The 16,855-nt window shown below is 42.5% G+C and overlaps 2 protein-coding genes across 2 annotated transcripts; one reads left to right on the forward strand and one right to left on the reverse strand.

The window, feature by feature from the left end:
• Nucleotides 1-557: 557 nt before the first annotated feature.
• On the reverse strand, nucleotides 558-4,021 carry LOC133873718 (glycerol-3-phosphate 2-O-acyltransferase 6). The gene is made up of 2 exons (XM_062311464.1): nucleotides 3,315-4,021; nucleotides 558-1,561 (listed from the first exon to the last, which is right to left on the reverse strand). The coding sequence occupies exons 1-2, from the start codon at nucleotides 3,930-3,932 to the stop codon at nucleotides 692-694; spliced, it is 1,488 nt and encodes a 495-aa protein (XP_062167448.1). The 5' UTR covers nucleotides 3,933-4,021; the 3' UTR covers nucleotides 558-691.
• Nucleotides 4,022-7,077: 3,056 nt separating this feature from the next.
• On the forward strand, nucleotides 7,078-8,859 carry LOC133873396 (uncharacterized). The gene is made up of 4 exons (XM_062311108.1): nucleotides 7,078-7,138; nucleotides 7,198-7,396; nucleotides 7,513-8,384; nucleotides 8,513-8,859. The coding sequence occupies exons 1-4, from the start codon at nucleotides 7,078-7,080 to the stop codon at nucleotides 8,857-8,859; spliced, it is 1,479 nt and encodes a 492-aa protein (XP_062167092.1).
• The last annotated feature ends 7,996 nt before the right edge of the window (nucleotides 8,860-16,855 follow it).

Here is a 16,855-nt window from a genome sequence, read left to right on the forward strand (position 1 = left end):
ATGAAATGAAGGTTATTAATCCTCCCCCAACCTTTCCATCCCCTTCTAAGCATTTAAAAAAAAAAAAAGAAGAAGAGAGAAGTAAAGTGAGAGATCGAGCTATGCCAAATTATGTGCTACTTATGCATATTTGTGGTTTATGCGTGGCTGCATGTGGCGTAATTAAATATAGACAGCACGAACGTGCCTTTTAGTCCCAACCAAACCTTTCAATGAGATCTACACTTGCACAATAGCTAAGGCCAAAGGATTGGATAGACATTTATGATTTGGGTTTCTTCTTTTATGCAACTAAAAAACACGACGCCATAAATGCCACAATTACACCATGTACCTAATTTCAATTCCCATAGCTAGGTGGCGCATGCATGCAGGGTCAACCATCACTACTGTAGCTAGCCGGCCGCCTGCCATGGCCACCACCATCGTGAAATGTCTTCTAGTAAACAAACATTGTGGGGGCACAAAATGTAGTGTATATATATATATATATGCTTACCCAATTAGTTAATTAACACCAATTAGATATATTCTTGTATACATCAAAGGTGAAAATATATATAACATAACTGTTATTTTGCAAACAGCTATAGCATGACAATATTCAATCTTTATTCTTAATTGTGGTAAAACGTTTCTCTAATATGGGGAAAATTAACAATACAGACAAATGATTGGAATATGCTTTTAGCTAGGCCTTTTCCTTCTTCGATGGAACACGGCCGTCTGTTCCTGCGAGCGTGGCATACTTGTCCTTCCTCGTCAAACATGTGCACTCAAACCCCAATGTCCCAGCCAACACCCTTTGAATGTAATTCGCAACCTCAATCGCAGATTTCCCACCTTTGCAGGTGAGCTCTGTGGGAAGTTGATTCAAGAAGGTGACCTCGTAGGTTGGCATTGGATTCATGAACACAAAATAAGGGTCCAACAGTTTATGCCCACGTGCGGTCGTCCCGTAAAACACCGTTTGTTTGGTGTTAATCGCAACGGGCACGATCCTGTCGGTGAGCTCGGCAAAAAGAGCACTAAATCGTAAGAGAAAAGGCTCTCTACAAGTCGTTCCCTCGGGGCAAATCACTAGGTCTCCATCTTCAAGCAACTGCTTAATATGAGCTGCGTCTTTCTCTCTCTCTCTCGACAATGCCACGGTCTTGATCGGCGAAATCATCTCGCTAAATTTGCTTATACTATACGTGACACAACTGACTTTTCTTCCGAGGGCAACGGAGACGATAACGGGGTCCAAAACTGTACGGTGGTTGCAGATAAAGAGCACTCCCTTGTGGCCTTCCATTGGTGCTGGTGGAGGGGTGCCCTTAACAGTAAGCTTAACGCCTTGGATCTTATAAACTTGTCTGACAATTGGCTCAGGCAAAGGGACGTTGACGTAGACTCTGAAGATGGAGAGGACAATTCCGATCGGCATCCATAAGAAGGTCAAGAGGGCAACCAGTGGTGTCGGTCTCTGAACTAACCGGCCTTCGTGAAATATAATTGGGCTTAATAGCTTGTTGCTTGGAAGTGGCTCACATTTTGTTCTTGGCACCATGTAACCTTCCTGCATGCATTTAATTAACAAAAGCAAAAGGTCAAAAATTATGGGGTTCTCAATATATATATATATATATATATATATATATATATATATATATATATATATATATATATATATATATATATATATATATATATATATATATATAAATATAAATATATACATGCATGCATTCCACGCATTCAGATCGATACCATTCACGAAAATTCTCCTAAATTTTGTATGTGTTTTTACTATGTTTAAATCATAACAAAGTTCTGGATTTGAATATTGTCTCCATCTTTAACCGTCATTTTAAAAATATGAATTTAAATGATTAAGTTTCTCATTTTTATCCACTTAAACTTTTGAGATAAGTGATAATTTAACATACTATTTAATTAAGGTACTAATTAATTTTTTAATCAGTATTTAATTAAGGCACTAATTAATTTTTTAACCGATAAAATTTTCTCTAAATTGAGTTAGAGTTAATTTTTCAACGGACTTTGTGCTTTTTTTCAACCCTTAGTAAATTATCCTTTATCCACCATATATATGTGACACACTTGATTTGTAGATTGAAATAAAATTACTCTTAACGATTAGACTAATAAGTTTACCATAAAGTCGGCTACCGAAGGATCGAAGCCCTAGCTAGCTAGTACTACTAGATGATATAATATGGTAGCTAGGGTTCGCTAGGGCTCAATAATTTGAGGATAAAGGTATCGAAAAAGATTTATTGCCATGTATAGAAACCGACCAAAAATGGATGCAGGAGCACCAATATTTTGGTTTATAGGTAGCGTATTATTTAAGGAACACGATCGATAAAGCCACTCTCTGATCATGACCCAATTGACGTACATTGAAACCATTACTTTTGTGAAGAAATTAAAGAGAGTTTGCTAGCTAGCTAGGAGTCACAAGGATTATGCTTAATGAGTTAAAGACGAGATGGCTGTATAGCAGGATATTAATTATTGTTTCATGTTTCTTCCATGAGGCGCACGAAATAAAGGCTTGGATTGAATAAAGAGAGTACTTGCCGGTTGGGCATGAGGAACTTATGGTGGCCGGCCGGGTGTCAGTTGATCTCCTTAAAATGTGAAATAAATGTTGCTTGTACTACTTAATTCACAAATCACAAAATATAACAGGGCCCAACCACTATTAATTACAAAGGGAAAAAGAGTTTTACGTCCAAAGAGAGTGAACCCAAAGAAGGGCTAAAAATAGAAGCTGTGAGATCAATGGAACGTGAAAACTACGGAGGTGGACCACTTGAAATTTATTGACGATCGATAAAAGCTAGTTTCAAGGAAAGATGACAAATACGTTCATGGACAAAGCATTAATACCATAGACGCTCTCACCAAACCTGTAATAAATCTGGATACGATCGATCGTGTGTCATAATATATGGTACTGCCTATTCTGATCTAAGAAACAGTTATAACAAAGAAAAAAGAGGAAACGCTAATGAAAGACCGAAAGAGAAAGATAAAAAAAGAGATAAGGAATGACAAGTAGTACGTAGTTAATTAACTACTATTAAATTATTATTTATTTCAAACCTTTAAGCTAATACGAAAAGTTTGAGTTTAAATATTTTATAGCTAGTGAAACTTAACAAGTAAACTCTTTACCTAACATAAGAGGTGAATTATGAGATTCAGGTAAAATTATTATTTATTCAAAAACTTTAAGCCAATAAAAAAAATAATGAATTTAATAATTTAATTTATATTCTAACGACGACGTGAGAACAAACCTTGCAAAGCGACATGAAATCATGGTCGGTTTCTCTATCTCCAAGACCCACATCTGGAAAGGTTGTGCCAAATTCCTTTTCAATGGCTGCTTTTTTGTGATCACCAACAAGAACACCTGGTTTCTTAGCAAACCCAGTTGCCCTTCCAGATTTTGTGACCTCCAACTCCGTCCCAATTACCTTATCAGCCCCTAAAAAGGTTTCGGCAAATGGCTCCACCATGATTCTGGGACTGGCGGTAATAATGTATCGCTTGCCGAAGGAATTGAACACTCTCCAGGCCTCCGGGTGAACGTCCTCGGCGTAAAACTTGGGCAGGACAGACCTTGACACAAGTGCAATGTCTCTGATCTTCAACCCCGCCACAGCAATAAAGATGAAGCTTTGGATTGCTAAAGTCTCGGAAATGAATAAGTACGTGAAATATACGCACGGAACTGATGCTAAAAGCAGTAGCGCCCTTGGAAGGCTGCCGGCTTCGAGAGCAACGAGCATGTAGTATGGGAAAGCACTTGTTGACACAAGAAGCGTGCCGTCTAGGTCTGAAGCCACCGTTTGGTTTGATCTCCCGTCAGAGCTACATTTTGAGATCGGCTCGAAACGACGTTGAGCCCCCATGACGATAAGATAGATAGAGATAAAATGAAAAATGAGAGAGTTTGTGGGTGAAAGAAACAAAGATATGTAATGAATAGATAGAGAGGAGAGTTGGGGTGGGTTTTTAAAAGGAGTAGATGATGGCCATGTTGTTGGATTTTTTAGGAGGAAAAAAGATTATGTGGTTGACGTGGACGTAGAAATTAGGGCAGTTGTGAGGAAGTCTCCGAGTGGTTGCAAGTCGATCCTACGTACCACCAACATCACATTCAATTAGCCTAAAGGAACGAGACGGGGGCTTTGAAACCGGCCTCTAGAAATAAAACGCCAAGTTAGTTAGCTTGCTTTCAATAAAGTCAAGCAAAAAATAGGCTCAACGACTCAAGCCTCCAAGCTCCACTTAGGCTCAAGCTATATGGCTCGTATGCAAGTCATGTGCTCAGAAAAAAAAAAAAAAAAAATACTAAATAATAGTAGGGCATACGCAACCATGTGAGCAAGTTTGACAAATAATTATACGTACGAACTTTGCTACTGATTAAGATGACAATTTTCAACCACTTGGGGTACGTGGCACAGTTTAGTACGTGGTCTCGAGAAAATCTTTAGGTGCCAACTAGGCAATTGAGCGGGGTTGGGGGGTCATCAACTTTGTGGGTTATTAATTGCATGGCGTTCTACCAACTGTATTTTTGGGCTGGGCATAAATAAACTTGGATGAGGCAGTGTGGGGGGTTATTGTGGCCCCTAGTTTTGATGAACTGGATGGGGGGGAATTGACCAATCATCACACGGAAACCAGCTCGATTTAAGGTCTGCCCCATGTCAACACAGGCCAGCACCCCCAAAGCTGAAGGCCCCAACCCTAAAAGATTTCTTAAAAAAAAAAAAAGGACAAAACGTAAGAAAAAACAAAAAGACAGACTTTAATGTTTCTCCGCATTTATTCATCCATATCTATCCGTAGTAGAACGTGATTGACGTGTTCGGCTTTTAAGGAGCTCCTCCTTCAAACAGTACATTACCTCAAATTTCACGGCTAATAAATTGGCATTGATGAAGTTTTTCTTCAAATTAAGAGTTTAATATTTTTTTAGTATTTGAATTTTGATAACTTTATTTTTTGGTACATAGATTTTAATTCGTATCACAGATGGTATTTGAGTTTTGGGAAAAGACGAATTTGGTACTTTCGTCTATTTTTTCGTTCAATATTTAACAACTCGCCACGTGTCAACCTCAGCGGTTGACACGTGACACTATATAAAAAAATAAAAAAAGCCCGCCACGTGTCAATCGCTGAGGTTGACACGTGTCACTATATAAAAAAAATTAAAATTAAAATTAATTAAAAAATTAAAAAAAAATTGAAGAAAAAAAAGAAGAGGGGTGGCTCCCTGGCCGGTTTAAGGTGCCGAACCATCCCGTGGTTCGGCCACCACATGGCATAAAAAAAAATAATAAATATATAAATATATATATATATATATATATATATATATATATATATATGATGGGTTGACCCTTGGGGGTGGTTCAGCCACCCCTATGGGCAAATCCTCTAATTTTTTTTGTGGGTTTTGGTCCTTGGAGGTAGCCAACCACCCAAAAGGGTCATACGGGTGGTTCGGCTTAAAATGTGAAATAAATGTTCTTTGTACTACTTAATTCACAAATCATGAAATATAGTAGGGCACAACCACTATTAAATACAAAGGGAAAAAATGTTTTACGTCCAAAGAGAGTGAATCCAAATACGTACTCAAAATAGAAGCCGGCCGTGAGATCAATGGAACGTGAAAACTACGGAGGTGGACCAGTTGAAATTTATTGACAATAAAAGTTAGTTTCAAGGAAAGATGACAAATACGTTCATGGACAAGGCATTATTGCCATAGACGCTCTCACCAAACCTACAATAAATCTGGATACGATCGATTGTGTGTCATAACATATGTGATGGGAAATAATCGGTCCCGAAGTCACATGGCCTCCAAGTCAAGTCAAAGTTTCAACCCATAGGCTCGACCCGGTCCGATCCGACTCGGTCACCTCGGTTAGAAAACCTCAGCTTGATCTGGTTCGATCACCTCGGTTAGAACACCTCGGATCGACCCGATCCGACTCAGCTCGATCACCTCGGTCTTCAAGACCTCGCAGAATGTGGAATAAACCGAGATTTCCAAGTTTGTATGGAGTCAATACGTCTAAGATATTTCCGCCTTGGAGGACTGGTCTGGGTACAGTAAGCACCTTGAAGCTATCTTCTCAGATTCGGCAAGTAAGAATCTATTAATCGTTAGAAATCTATATCCATGATTCGCGGGATTTTTGCTAAGTACCAAATCCCAAGAGATCCAGAATGTATCTATATCCCAACATTAATGGGATACAGATCCTTATCAATGTGGAATTCAACTAAAAGAGGCAGGGTCCTATCCAACTTGTACTCAATTCAAAATCTATAAGGATAAGGATCAAACCTACATGATTCATGGCCAAGACTCCTAGTCCTTCAAGAACTCCCGTAAGTCTATAAATAAGACTACTACACCAAGTATTAGACATATTCTCTAAGCTCTGAGATTTTTAGTTCTCCATTAAAGTCATAAAGTGTGTACTGACTTAATCATCAGAGTGGGCGTCGTCGATGCCCTAGACTAGTTGTTTGTGACTTTCGTAGATCCCAAGGAAGGTAGGGAGGACGAGGAGCTTATTTGACCAATCACAAGGCGACACATCATTATACCGGAAACTGTACCAACAGTTTGGCACCGTCTGTGCATGGGAACAACATTGTTCCTTAAAAAAAAAAAAATTCATCATGGTGAATACACGCCGGTGTTCCAATCCAGGTCAGAACAACACCCATGAAGATGCAGATTCCATCGGCCCTGAGGCCCGAATAGCCAATCTAAATCAACAGTTGGCTCAAGCATAGACGAACGTAGAGGATCTATTGGCTCAGAATGCGGTGTTGTAAGCTGCCAGAACGCCCGCACCATCGCAACACCTAGAAGGTGGAGAGAATAGTTGAAATGAAGATGACCGAGAGGTTCCAAGCGAACACCCGGAAGGGTTTTGAGAACAAGGTAATCCCCGAAATGAGCTGCAAGGGAACCAGCCGCCAACCCAATCAACCGAGGCCGAGAGAAGGTTACAACAGATGGTCCAGGATTTGGGTGCAAAGTACGATATACTGTCGAAAACCGTGGCTGAGAAGCAAGGTGGGAAGGAGCCTTTAGCCAATATCTTTCAGAATGATGATTCCATGTTTACGATGAAGTGGCTAATACAGCTCTTCCCGAGAAATTTAAGATTCTGAATATTCCCATCTTCATGGGCAGTGAGGATCCGATGGAGCATCTGATGACCTTTCCGTCTCATACGTCTTTACACAAGACCCTTGATGTAGTGGCATGTCGAGCCTTTCCACTCAACTTGTCAGGAAAGACCCGAGACTGGCTTAAGAATCTTCTACCAAGGTCTATCGATAATTTCGACACCCTTAGGCCCTGACACAGTTTATGTCAGGTAGGGTTAGGCGAAAACCCCGAGGGTACCTACTCTCCATGCGCTAAGGTCCTAACGAGTCTCTAAGGGACTCCCTCTGGAGGTTCAACCAGGAGAAGTTGGACACCGAGAGCGCACTTGATGATTTTATCTATAGTGCTATCTTCCAAGGACTGAAGAAGGATGGCCCTCTCATGTCAGAATTGGCATTAAAACCACCAAAGGACTCACACGCCTTCATGATCAAGGTTGATAGGTACATCAACCAGGAAGAGACACTTCAAGCCTTCTTGGGCCCCCAGGAAAGTCAACCAGAACTTTCTTCATCCGGGAAGCCCAGCAAGAAGAAAAAGTCCGAGGCAGTGCAGGACAACGACCCCTCGGACTATAAGAAGGTGAGGAAGAATTTTGGGGATCACAAGTGGATCCCTCTGGATGCCACTCTCACTGAAGTCATGAGGGCAATAGAGAAAGACCCCGCCTTCCAAAGGCCGAAACCCCTCCCAGGGGTGCCACTGGCACGTCTGGCGAATAAGTATTGTGCTTTCCACAACTGTAATGGTCATCTTACCGAGCAGTGTATATCACTAAGGCAACTGATCGAGAAGTTCGTTGAGAACAGTAAGTTGGTTCGATTTTTGGTCAATGAAAGGAACCAGCAGGATCGAGCTTGGGCCTCGAGGCCGATAGAAGAAGAAGAAGGAGGCATAGGAGGGACTATGCACCGAGACGGGAAGAAATGCGAGAGAGGGCAAGGGAGCCCACTCTTAGGCCTCGGGCAGAAGAGAGACGTGAAAGAAGCCGGAGTAGAGCCTGAGAGAATGACAACCTCCCCATCGTCCATACCATCTCAGGAGGATTTGAAGGAGGAGAAGAGTCTAGTTCGGCTCGGATGGCTTATGCCAGACAACTGGACGACTTTGAAGTATACTCAATGCAGAAGCCTCCTAAAGGCTGAAGGTGTGATCCTATAGTTGTAAGGTTTTCAGACGAAGATTATGCCGGAGTTTCACTCCCGCATACCGACGCCCTAGTAGTATCTCTAACTATTGCTAATCATCATATTCAGTGGGTACTGATTGATACAGGAAGTTCTGCTGATATTCTTTTCAAATCAGTGTTTGATCATATGAGCATTCCTCGGGGTAGGGTGGCCTTGGTCATTTGTCATTTGTTGGGCTTTGCGGGCGAGAAGGTTTTACCTCTCGGGTCTATCGAGCTTCCAGTCACCGCAGGAACTTATTTGAGGCAGAAGGTTGTCATGGTGAAGTTCCTAGTTCTAGATAAACCTTCGGCGTATAATGCCATTTTTGGAAGAACTGCTCTTAATGAGCTAAAGGCTATCACATCAACTCCGCATTTGAGTATGAATTTTCCAATTGCAAAGGGGATCGAAGTTGTGAAGGGAGACCAGAGGGAAGCTAGAAGGTGCTAGAACCTCTCCTTGAAAAATATCCCCGAGACTCGTAGCCTCGGGGAGAAAACTAAAGAAGAGGAAAGATAGCAGTCACAGGTTGGGGAGCTAGTCGAAGACCTTAAGGTCGAAAATCCCGAGAAGAAAATTCGAGTAGGCTCGCAACTCCCCCAACAAGTGAAGGAGGAGCTAGTGGTGTTTTTTAGGCATAATAAGGATGTGTTTGCCTAGAGCCACGAAGATATGCCAGGGATTGATCCATCGGTCATTGTCCACAAGCTGAATGTGGATCCTAACTATAGACCTGTGAAGCAGAAGAAGGACTTTCATCGCAAAGCAAAATCAAGCTATATCAGAGGAGGTAGAAAAGTTATTGAAGGTCGGATTTATCTGAAAAGTAGATTACCCTGAGTGGCTATTTAATGTAGTGCTAGTAAAGAACTCCAGTGGTAAGTGGAGGATGTGTGTGGACTTTACTGACCTTAATAAAGCTTGTCCGAAGGATAGTTTCCCTCTACCTCAGATTGATCTCCTAGTAGACTCAACGTCTGGACACTAACTCTTAAGTTTTATGGTTGCCTTTTTGGGATACAATCAAATACTTATGGATGAGGCTGACCAGGAGAAGACTTCATTCATTACCGATCGAGCACTGTACTGCTACAAGATGATGCCCTTCAGCCTGAAGAATGCCGGTGCCACGTATCAAAGGTTAGTGGACAAAATTTTCCAAAAACAGATTGGCAAGAATGTTAAAGTTTATGTAGATGACATGCTAGTCAAGAGCATTCAGGCAGCTGAGCATATAGCGGATCTCGATGAGACCTTCAACACATTATAGAAGCATGAGATAAAGCTTAACCCCACTAAGTGTGCCTTCGGAGTATCATCAGGGAAGTTCTTGGGATTGCTAGTATTGTGCCGAGGCATCGAGGCCAATCCTGAGAAAGTAAAGGATGTCCTCAAAATGCAACCTCTGAGAACCACTAAGCAGCTGCAGCAGTTAACAGGGAGAATCGCGGCACTCGACCGATTCATCTCTCGGTCAACAGACAAGTGCCTTCCCTTCTTCAAGATCTTGAGAAAGGCATTTGCCTGGAGTGAAAAATGCGAGGAGGCATTTGGGAAAATGAAAGAATACCTGATGAACCCTCCACTACTAAGCCGACCCTTCGAGGGGGAGATACTTTACTTGTACCTAGCAGTATCCCCTTCGGCTGTAAGCTCAGCCATGGTAAGAAAAGAAGCAGGAGTGCAAAAACCTGTCTACTTCACGAGTAAGGCATTCCACGGGGCAGAAGAGAGGTATCCTCGAATCGAGAAGCTGGCCTTTGCCCTTGTCGTATCAACTCGGAGATTGAGGCCTTGCTTTAAAGCTCATGCGATTCGAGTAATTATGGAATACCCTTTGAAGAAGATTTTACAGAAGCCTGACCTTTCGGGAAGGTTAGTTAACTGAGCTGTGGAACTCAGACAGTTTGATATTGAATTCCATCATCGGACATCAATAAAGGGTCAAGCTTTGGCAAACTTTCTAGTGGAATTTTGTAACATTCCGGAAAGTGAAGAGCTTCCCAAAGAATCCACTTGGGTTGTGTATGTCAATGGGTCCTCGACCAGAGAAAGAAGTGGAGCCGGAGTTATGTTGTTAAACTCCGAAGGTCAAGAGCTTCGATTCGCAGTCAAGCTGAGTTTCGTAACCACCAACAATGAGGCAGAGTACAAAGTAGTTATAGCTGGCATCTCCATTGCACAAGAAGTTGACGCCAAGAATATAGAGATCCAAAGCGGTTCCTAAGTAATGGTGGGCCAAACCCAGGGAGACTTCGAAACTCAAGAAGTCAGGATGGCCAGGTATTTAGAAAAGGTACACGAACTCAAGTCCTGTTTTGACAGGGTTATTATCACAAAGATACCGAGGGAGGGGAATACGGTGGTAGATGAACTCTCAAAATTGGCCTTGGGAAGTAATGAAGAGATTGAAGCCTCGGGACAAGAAGTTATCATTCTAGTTGAGCTGTCCATTTTCACCCGAGAGTGTTCAATTCCTTCGGCAAGCGATACATTATTATCGCCAGTCCCAGAATCATGGTGGAGCCATTTGCCAAAACCTTTTTAGGGGTTGATAATGTGATTGGGATGGAGTTAGAGGTAACAAAATTTGGAAGGGCAACTGGGTTTGCTAAGAAACCAGGTGTTCTTGTTGGTGATCACAAAAAAGCAGCCATTGAAAAGGAATTTGGCACAACCTTTCTAGATGTGGGTCTTGGAGATCGAGAAACGGACCATGATTTCTTGTCGCTTTGCAACGTTTCTTCATCGTGAGAATATAAATTAAATTATTAAATTCATAATTTTTTTTATTACCTTCAATTTTTTGAATAAATAATAATTTTACCTGAATCCCATAATTTACCTCTTATGTTAGTTAAACAGTTTACGTGTTAGGTTTCATTAACTTTAAAAATATTTAAACCCAAACTTTTCGTATTAGCTTAAAGGTTTGAGATAAATAATAATTTAATAGTAGTTAATTAACTACTTGTCATTCCTTCTCTCTTTTTTTGTTTCTCTTTCGGTCTTTCATTAACGTTTCCTGTTTTTTCTTTGTTGTAACTGTTTCTTAGATCAGAATAGGCAGTACCCTATTGTTGGTGCAATTTTTGATATGGAGACGTGTCGCCTTGTGATTGGTCAAATAAGCTCTTCGTCCTCCCTGCCTTCCTTGGGATCTGCGAAAGCCTCAAAAGACTAGTTGAGGGCACCGACTACACCCACTCCGATGATTAAGTCAATACACACTTTATGACTTTAATGGAGAACTAAAAATCTTAGAGCTTAGAGAATATGTCTAATACCTGATGTAGTAGTCTTATTTATAGACTTAAGGGGAGTTCTTGAAGGACTAAGAGTCTTGGCCATGAATCGTGTAGGTTTGATCCTTGTCCTTATAGATTTTAAATTGAATACAAGTTGAATAGGACTCTACCTCTTTTAGCTGAATTCCACGTTGATAGGGATCTGTATCCCATTAATGTTGGGATATAGATACATTTCGGATCTCTTGGGATTGGGTACTTAGCAAAAATCTCATGGATCATGGATATAGATTTTTAACGATTAATAGATACTTACTTGCTGAATCTGAAAAGATAGCTTCAAGGTGCTTACTGTACCCAAACCAATCCTCCGAGGCGAAAATATCTGAGACGTACTAAGTCCATACAAACTTGGGAATCTTGGTTTATTCCACATTCTGCGGGGGCTTGAAGACCGAGGTGATCAAGCCGAGTCGGAATGAGTCGATCCGAGTTGTTTTGACTGAGATATTCTGACCGAGGTGATTGGACCGGATCGAGTCGAGGTGTTCTAACCGAGGTGATCGAGCATGGTCAGACCGAGTCGAGCCTATGGGTTGAAACTTCGACTTGACTTGGGGGCCACGTGGCTTCGGGACCGATTATTTCCCAACAGTTAACTCAGCCTGAGTCGTAAAGCATTGCAACAAGTGCCAAAGATTCTCTAGGGTAGGAAATTCACACCCTGAGAAGTTCACCGCCATCACATCTCCGTGGCCCTTGGCAAAATGGGGGGTAGACATTGTCAGGCCAATGCCTCCGGGTAAGAGTAATAGGAAGTTTCTGGTTGTGGCTGTCGACTATTTCACCAAGTGGGCTAAGGCGTAAGCAATGGCAGCCATTACACCACAAAACATAATCAGTTTCCTCTAGAGATCAGTTGTTTGTTGATTCAAAATACCGTACGCTTTTGTGACAGATAACAGGTCACAGTTTGACTGTAAACAGTTTCGAGAGTGGTGCTCTAAACTCCAGATCCGAAACTATTATTCCAGTGTCTTACGTCCTCAAGCAAATGAACAAGTGGAGGCAACAAACAAGACCCTAATGATAACGTTGAAGAAGAAGCTCCAGCAGAAGAAAGGAGCTTGGGTGGAGTATATTCCCGAACATTTCTGGTCATATCAGATAACAGTCAGAACCCCGACCAGCAATACCCCATTTTCCCTCACTTGTGGGACCGAGGCGGTCATCCTGGCAGAAAAAGGATCCCCAAGCTTCAAGGTGGCTTACTATAATCCAGCGCTCAATGATGAAGTATCAACTTGAACCTGAATCTTCTACAGGAAAAAAGAGACGATGCTCAAGTTACGTTGGCAGCTTATCAGAATCAAACGGCTCGATACTTCAACAAAACTGTAAACCCAAGGAAGTTTCAAGTCGGAGACTGGGTCCTCAGGAAAGTGAACTTAATGACCAAAGATCCAACTGAAGGGAAACTTGCACCAAAGTGGGAAGGCCCTTATCAAGTAGTAAAGTGTCAGAAAAAGGGGGCCTATCATTTGAAGACCGAGATCGGAAAGATGCTCCCGAGAGTATGGAATGCCAAGCACTTGAAGATGTACTATATGTAGTCATTGTAGCTCGGCAATCATATCATCAATAAAGAAATCTTCTTCTCAATTTATTGTCTACTGCGAAGTTATTATGGCAAAGCTACACCGGCTATTTACCCGACTCCCTACCCAAAAAACTTGGTCTAGTATTGGAGGGATTCCCAAGAAACTATCCACCCGACTCCTTCCCCAAAAAACTTGGTCGAGTATTGGAGGGATACCCGGGGGACTATCTGTCCGACTTCCTCCCCAAAAAACTCGGTCGAGTAATGGAGGAATACCCAGAGTACTTGACTACTCACCTAACTTAAAGGTGGTAGTTCAACAAAAGATATGGATAAAAGATATAGATAAAGATATGGATATGACTGAGACAAAGACTAAGAACTGAAAACAACTTGGAGATTATGAAAAGTTTGAAGTGAAAAGAGATATCCTCAAAGCTGAGTCAAGTTGTCAGTTTCAAATCTCAAAGAAAATACATCGGAAGAAGATATGAGGACAAAACCTCTTTAAAAAATCATCAAGTAAGTTTTAAACCTCGGAGGTAAAATTCAAATAAAACCTCGGTGGTTCCAGTTTGTTATACAAGTTTTAAACCTCGGAGGTAATATTCAAAACCTTGCACAAACCGTTTGTTTGTACAAGTTTTGGGGGTAATATGGTCAAGAAGAAAAAGAAAAGGAAGATTCTAAATTTCATTCATTGAGGAAGATTTTAAATTTCATTCATTGATTGTAGAATTTTGTTCATTACAAAATTTTTTACATACAAAATAAATATAAGTCTAATAAGGGAAACCCTAGCCTCAGAGTCGGATTTTAGGCTACATCATCTTCTAGAGGATCATCGTAAGGATTGGGAGTGATTGAGCCCCAACTCGGAACGTCGGGCATAAAGTCGAGGCCGTATTCCTCCATTTCCTTGATGGCTTCGTCTGGGATCCCAACTAGAAGTGGCCCAATAGTGGCAGCGTCAAACTTATACTTAGGATTCGTTGCCAAAGTTCAAAAGTTCTTGAACCCTCAGTTAAAGCCCTGACCCTAGCTCTGGTCTTGAAGGTAAGATACATAGCTGAGTTGCTTCAGATAGCGCTTCGTTTTGGCCATGCACTCATCGTATCTGGCCCAAAGTCTGATTAGAAGGCTCTCTGCTTTATCCTGAACCTTTAAATCTTTGTTATTCTCTGCCTCAAGCCTCTCCACCTTGGCCTTAAGCTTTTCCTTCTCGGCTTCAGCGGCCTCGACATTTTGGCAGGCTTTGGAGCATTCGTTTTGAACAGCTTCCAACCGAGACTCCAGTTGATCCGCCCGTTCAAACTCCTTGGCCAGGCTAATCACAGAGTGGTTGTACTGCTCGTTAGATTCGAGGACTTCCTTCTTCAGACGGGCATTGGTAGACCGTTCCTTAGATATTATTGCATCTCGGGAGGCAAGCTCTTCGTCTCAAGAATGAATGAGAGCTTTTAGGGTCACCACTTCCTTCTCAAGTCCCGAGAGTCTAGCTTGCACCTCAGGGGCTAGAGCAATAGGCTGTGCTTCTTGACGCCTCTCAAAGTTTTGCCAGAGGGCCGTCATTTTTACCAAAAGCTGCAAAGTCAAAGAAGAGAAAAACTCAGAAAAATTGCAATTTAACATAAAGTTGCCTCACATAAAAGACTGTTTCAAAAGGTTTACCTGATAGTGAGAAATAAGGATGCCTTGGGCAATCCTCTCGGGAGAAGCAGTCCCAGCATGCGCCAAGAATCCCTTGGGAATGAGATTCTTGATGGCCTCCATTGGATGTCTAAGAAGACCCCTACCCAGAACCTCGAAAGCCGCTTTAAATCGTGAAGTACCGGATTCTTCGATAGTTGGGATAGCCTCAACATTTGGGGCAGCTTCGGAGTTGGTTCCCCTTAGGCCAAATGTGCTAGCCCCAGGATCGACCCTGGTCTTGTATTGTACCTTGGCAAGTTGAGGCCCATCGGGCCCCATCGATCCTGCAGCTCTGGGATTAGCTTCGGTTCTATCTTGCACTTCAACAGACGGAGGCGCCTTAGGCCTTGTCGTGCCTGCACTTTTGGGAGTAAGGCTATCTGGAAATCCCGTGTGTTTAGGAGTTTCGGGCCTCCCAGCACCCACGCCTTCTAATATCGCCCTTTCAACCTCCACAGTCTAATCTGGAAAAAACCTGAACCCCGGAGAAATCCCACTCTGCACTTCGTCCTTGGGCTCGGGGAGTGGAGGGGTGCCCATTTGCTCATCGAAAAGAGTTCTGGGGGTGTGCTCTTCCTCCATTTCTTCAACAGAAGTTTGGTTTTGGTGCCAAGGAGTTGTGGCCCCTTCACCGTCATTACCCTCAGACTCATTGCCCAAAAAGGCAGACTCTTGACAAACCTCCTTGGCATCAGAAGGCCTAATGACTGGCCTGCCCCACATCCTTTCTGCCTCCCGAGATGATTCCTGCCAGGCGTTCTTGGGGCCCAAATTTTTTTTTCTGGGCCAAATGTTTTACTCGACGCCGAACCGGCTTGAGGCTTGCCTCTGGGGTAAGTTCTGCTTTAGCAGGCGCATGACTAGTTGTTCCTGAAACATCTTGATATCCTAGGTTAGCTTTTGAGCCATTATGCGACGCTTTGGAACTTGGCTCATCCCTTAGGTGAAAGGATTGCAAAGCTCTTGTTCCTCGGGTCGAGGAAACTTCTGGAACAAAACCTCGGAAGCTTATCGAACCTTCCTCGGCATTGGTCTCGGGTGCAGGACTCTTTGGAGGAGTCCTCCTCACACCAGAAGCAGCCAGGGGAATAACTTGCTTCTTCTTTTTTTGAGGAACCTCTTCGGGATTAACGGTAGTGGGTTCGAAAGGTCTCTTTTTGGCGGCTTGTCTCAGAGATTGAGGGGCATCACCCTTCTTCTTGATTGCGCCTCTCTTAGTGACAGTTTTCTTGTTTTCTGGAATTGTATATTCGAGGAATTGCCTCATGGTTTCATCGGTTACCAGTGTGTTGAAGTCCATCTACTCGAACTTTTCCGCTTTTACTCTTGCCTCGGACCAATCGCACATTCTTCTAACATCTTCTCGGTCAATTATGGTGATGGATGAAGGTTCGCATCGGTCAGGTCGCTATAATCGCCAAGTCCGAGGCATCCTATTGATTCTCGGGCAGAATAGTGCCCTTGGGGCATTCCCACTCCCCGGACACTAGGAAGAATTGTAGTTCCCGTAATTTGTTATCTGTCAGCCTGCTCTTGAGTTTGATGAAGATAGGAGGTGTCAAACAGCCAACTCGATCATACCCTCAGCAGTTTGTCTCAGCCGATAGATATTGAAGAACTGAAGGATCTTCATCTCCTTTTTCAGAACCAACCTCCATAGTATGTAGGAGGCAAACAAATATCTCCAAGAATTCGTTAGGATCTGGCTTGGAATGACCATCAGGAATAAGACGAAGTCCCTGGCGATCTTGAGAAAGGGAAGCTAAAGTCCGGCCATGAACATCCTCTTAAAGAGACTGACGTCACCATCGTTCAGAGCCCGAGTCTCCGAGTTTTGATAGAACATCCTCATCGTCGGAGGGATGTCGTAGTTCAGGCGTAGGACATCCTTATGCCTTTCAAAGAT

The sequence above is a fragment of the Alnus glutinosa genome, chromosome 7 (assembly GCF_958979055.1).
Source record: "Alnus glutinosa chromosome 7, dhAlnGlut1.1, whole genome shotgun sequence".
NCBI lineage: Eukaryota > Viridiplantae > Streptophyta > Magnoliopsida > Fagales > Betulaceae > Alnus > Alnus glutinosa.

What these genes read in the sequence shown, in the direction of transcription:
- LOC133873718 (XM_062311464.1), bottom strand. Translation starts at nt 3,932, where the DNA reads ATGGGGGCTCAACGTCGTTTCGAGCCGATCTCAAAATGTAGCTCTGAC. An exon ending in ATTTCATGTCGCTTTGCAAG is followed by an intron (nt 1,562 to 3,314) that starts GTTTGTTCTCAC and finishes AAATGCATGCAG; the next exon opens with GAAGGTTACATGGTGCCAAG.
- LOC133873396 (XM_062311108.1), top strand. Translation starts at nt 7,078, where the DNA reads ATGGTCCAGGATTTGGGTGCAAAGTACGATATACTGTCGAAAACCGTG. An exon ending in AACCGTGGCTGAGAAGCAAG is followed by an intron (nt 7,139 to 7,197) that starts GTGGGAAGGAGC and finishes TTTACGATGAAG; the next exon opens with TGGCTAATACAGCTCTTCCC. An exon ending in AAGCCTCCTAAAGGCTGAAG is followed by an intron (nt 8,385 to 8,512) that starts GTGTGATCCTAT and finishes TGATTGATACAG; the next exon opens with GAAGTTCTGCTGATATTCTT.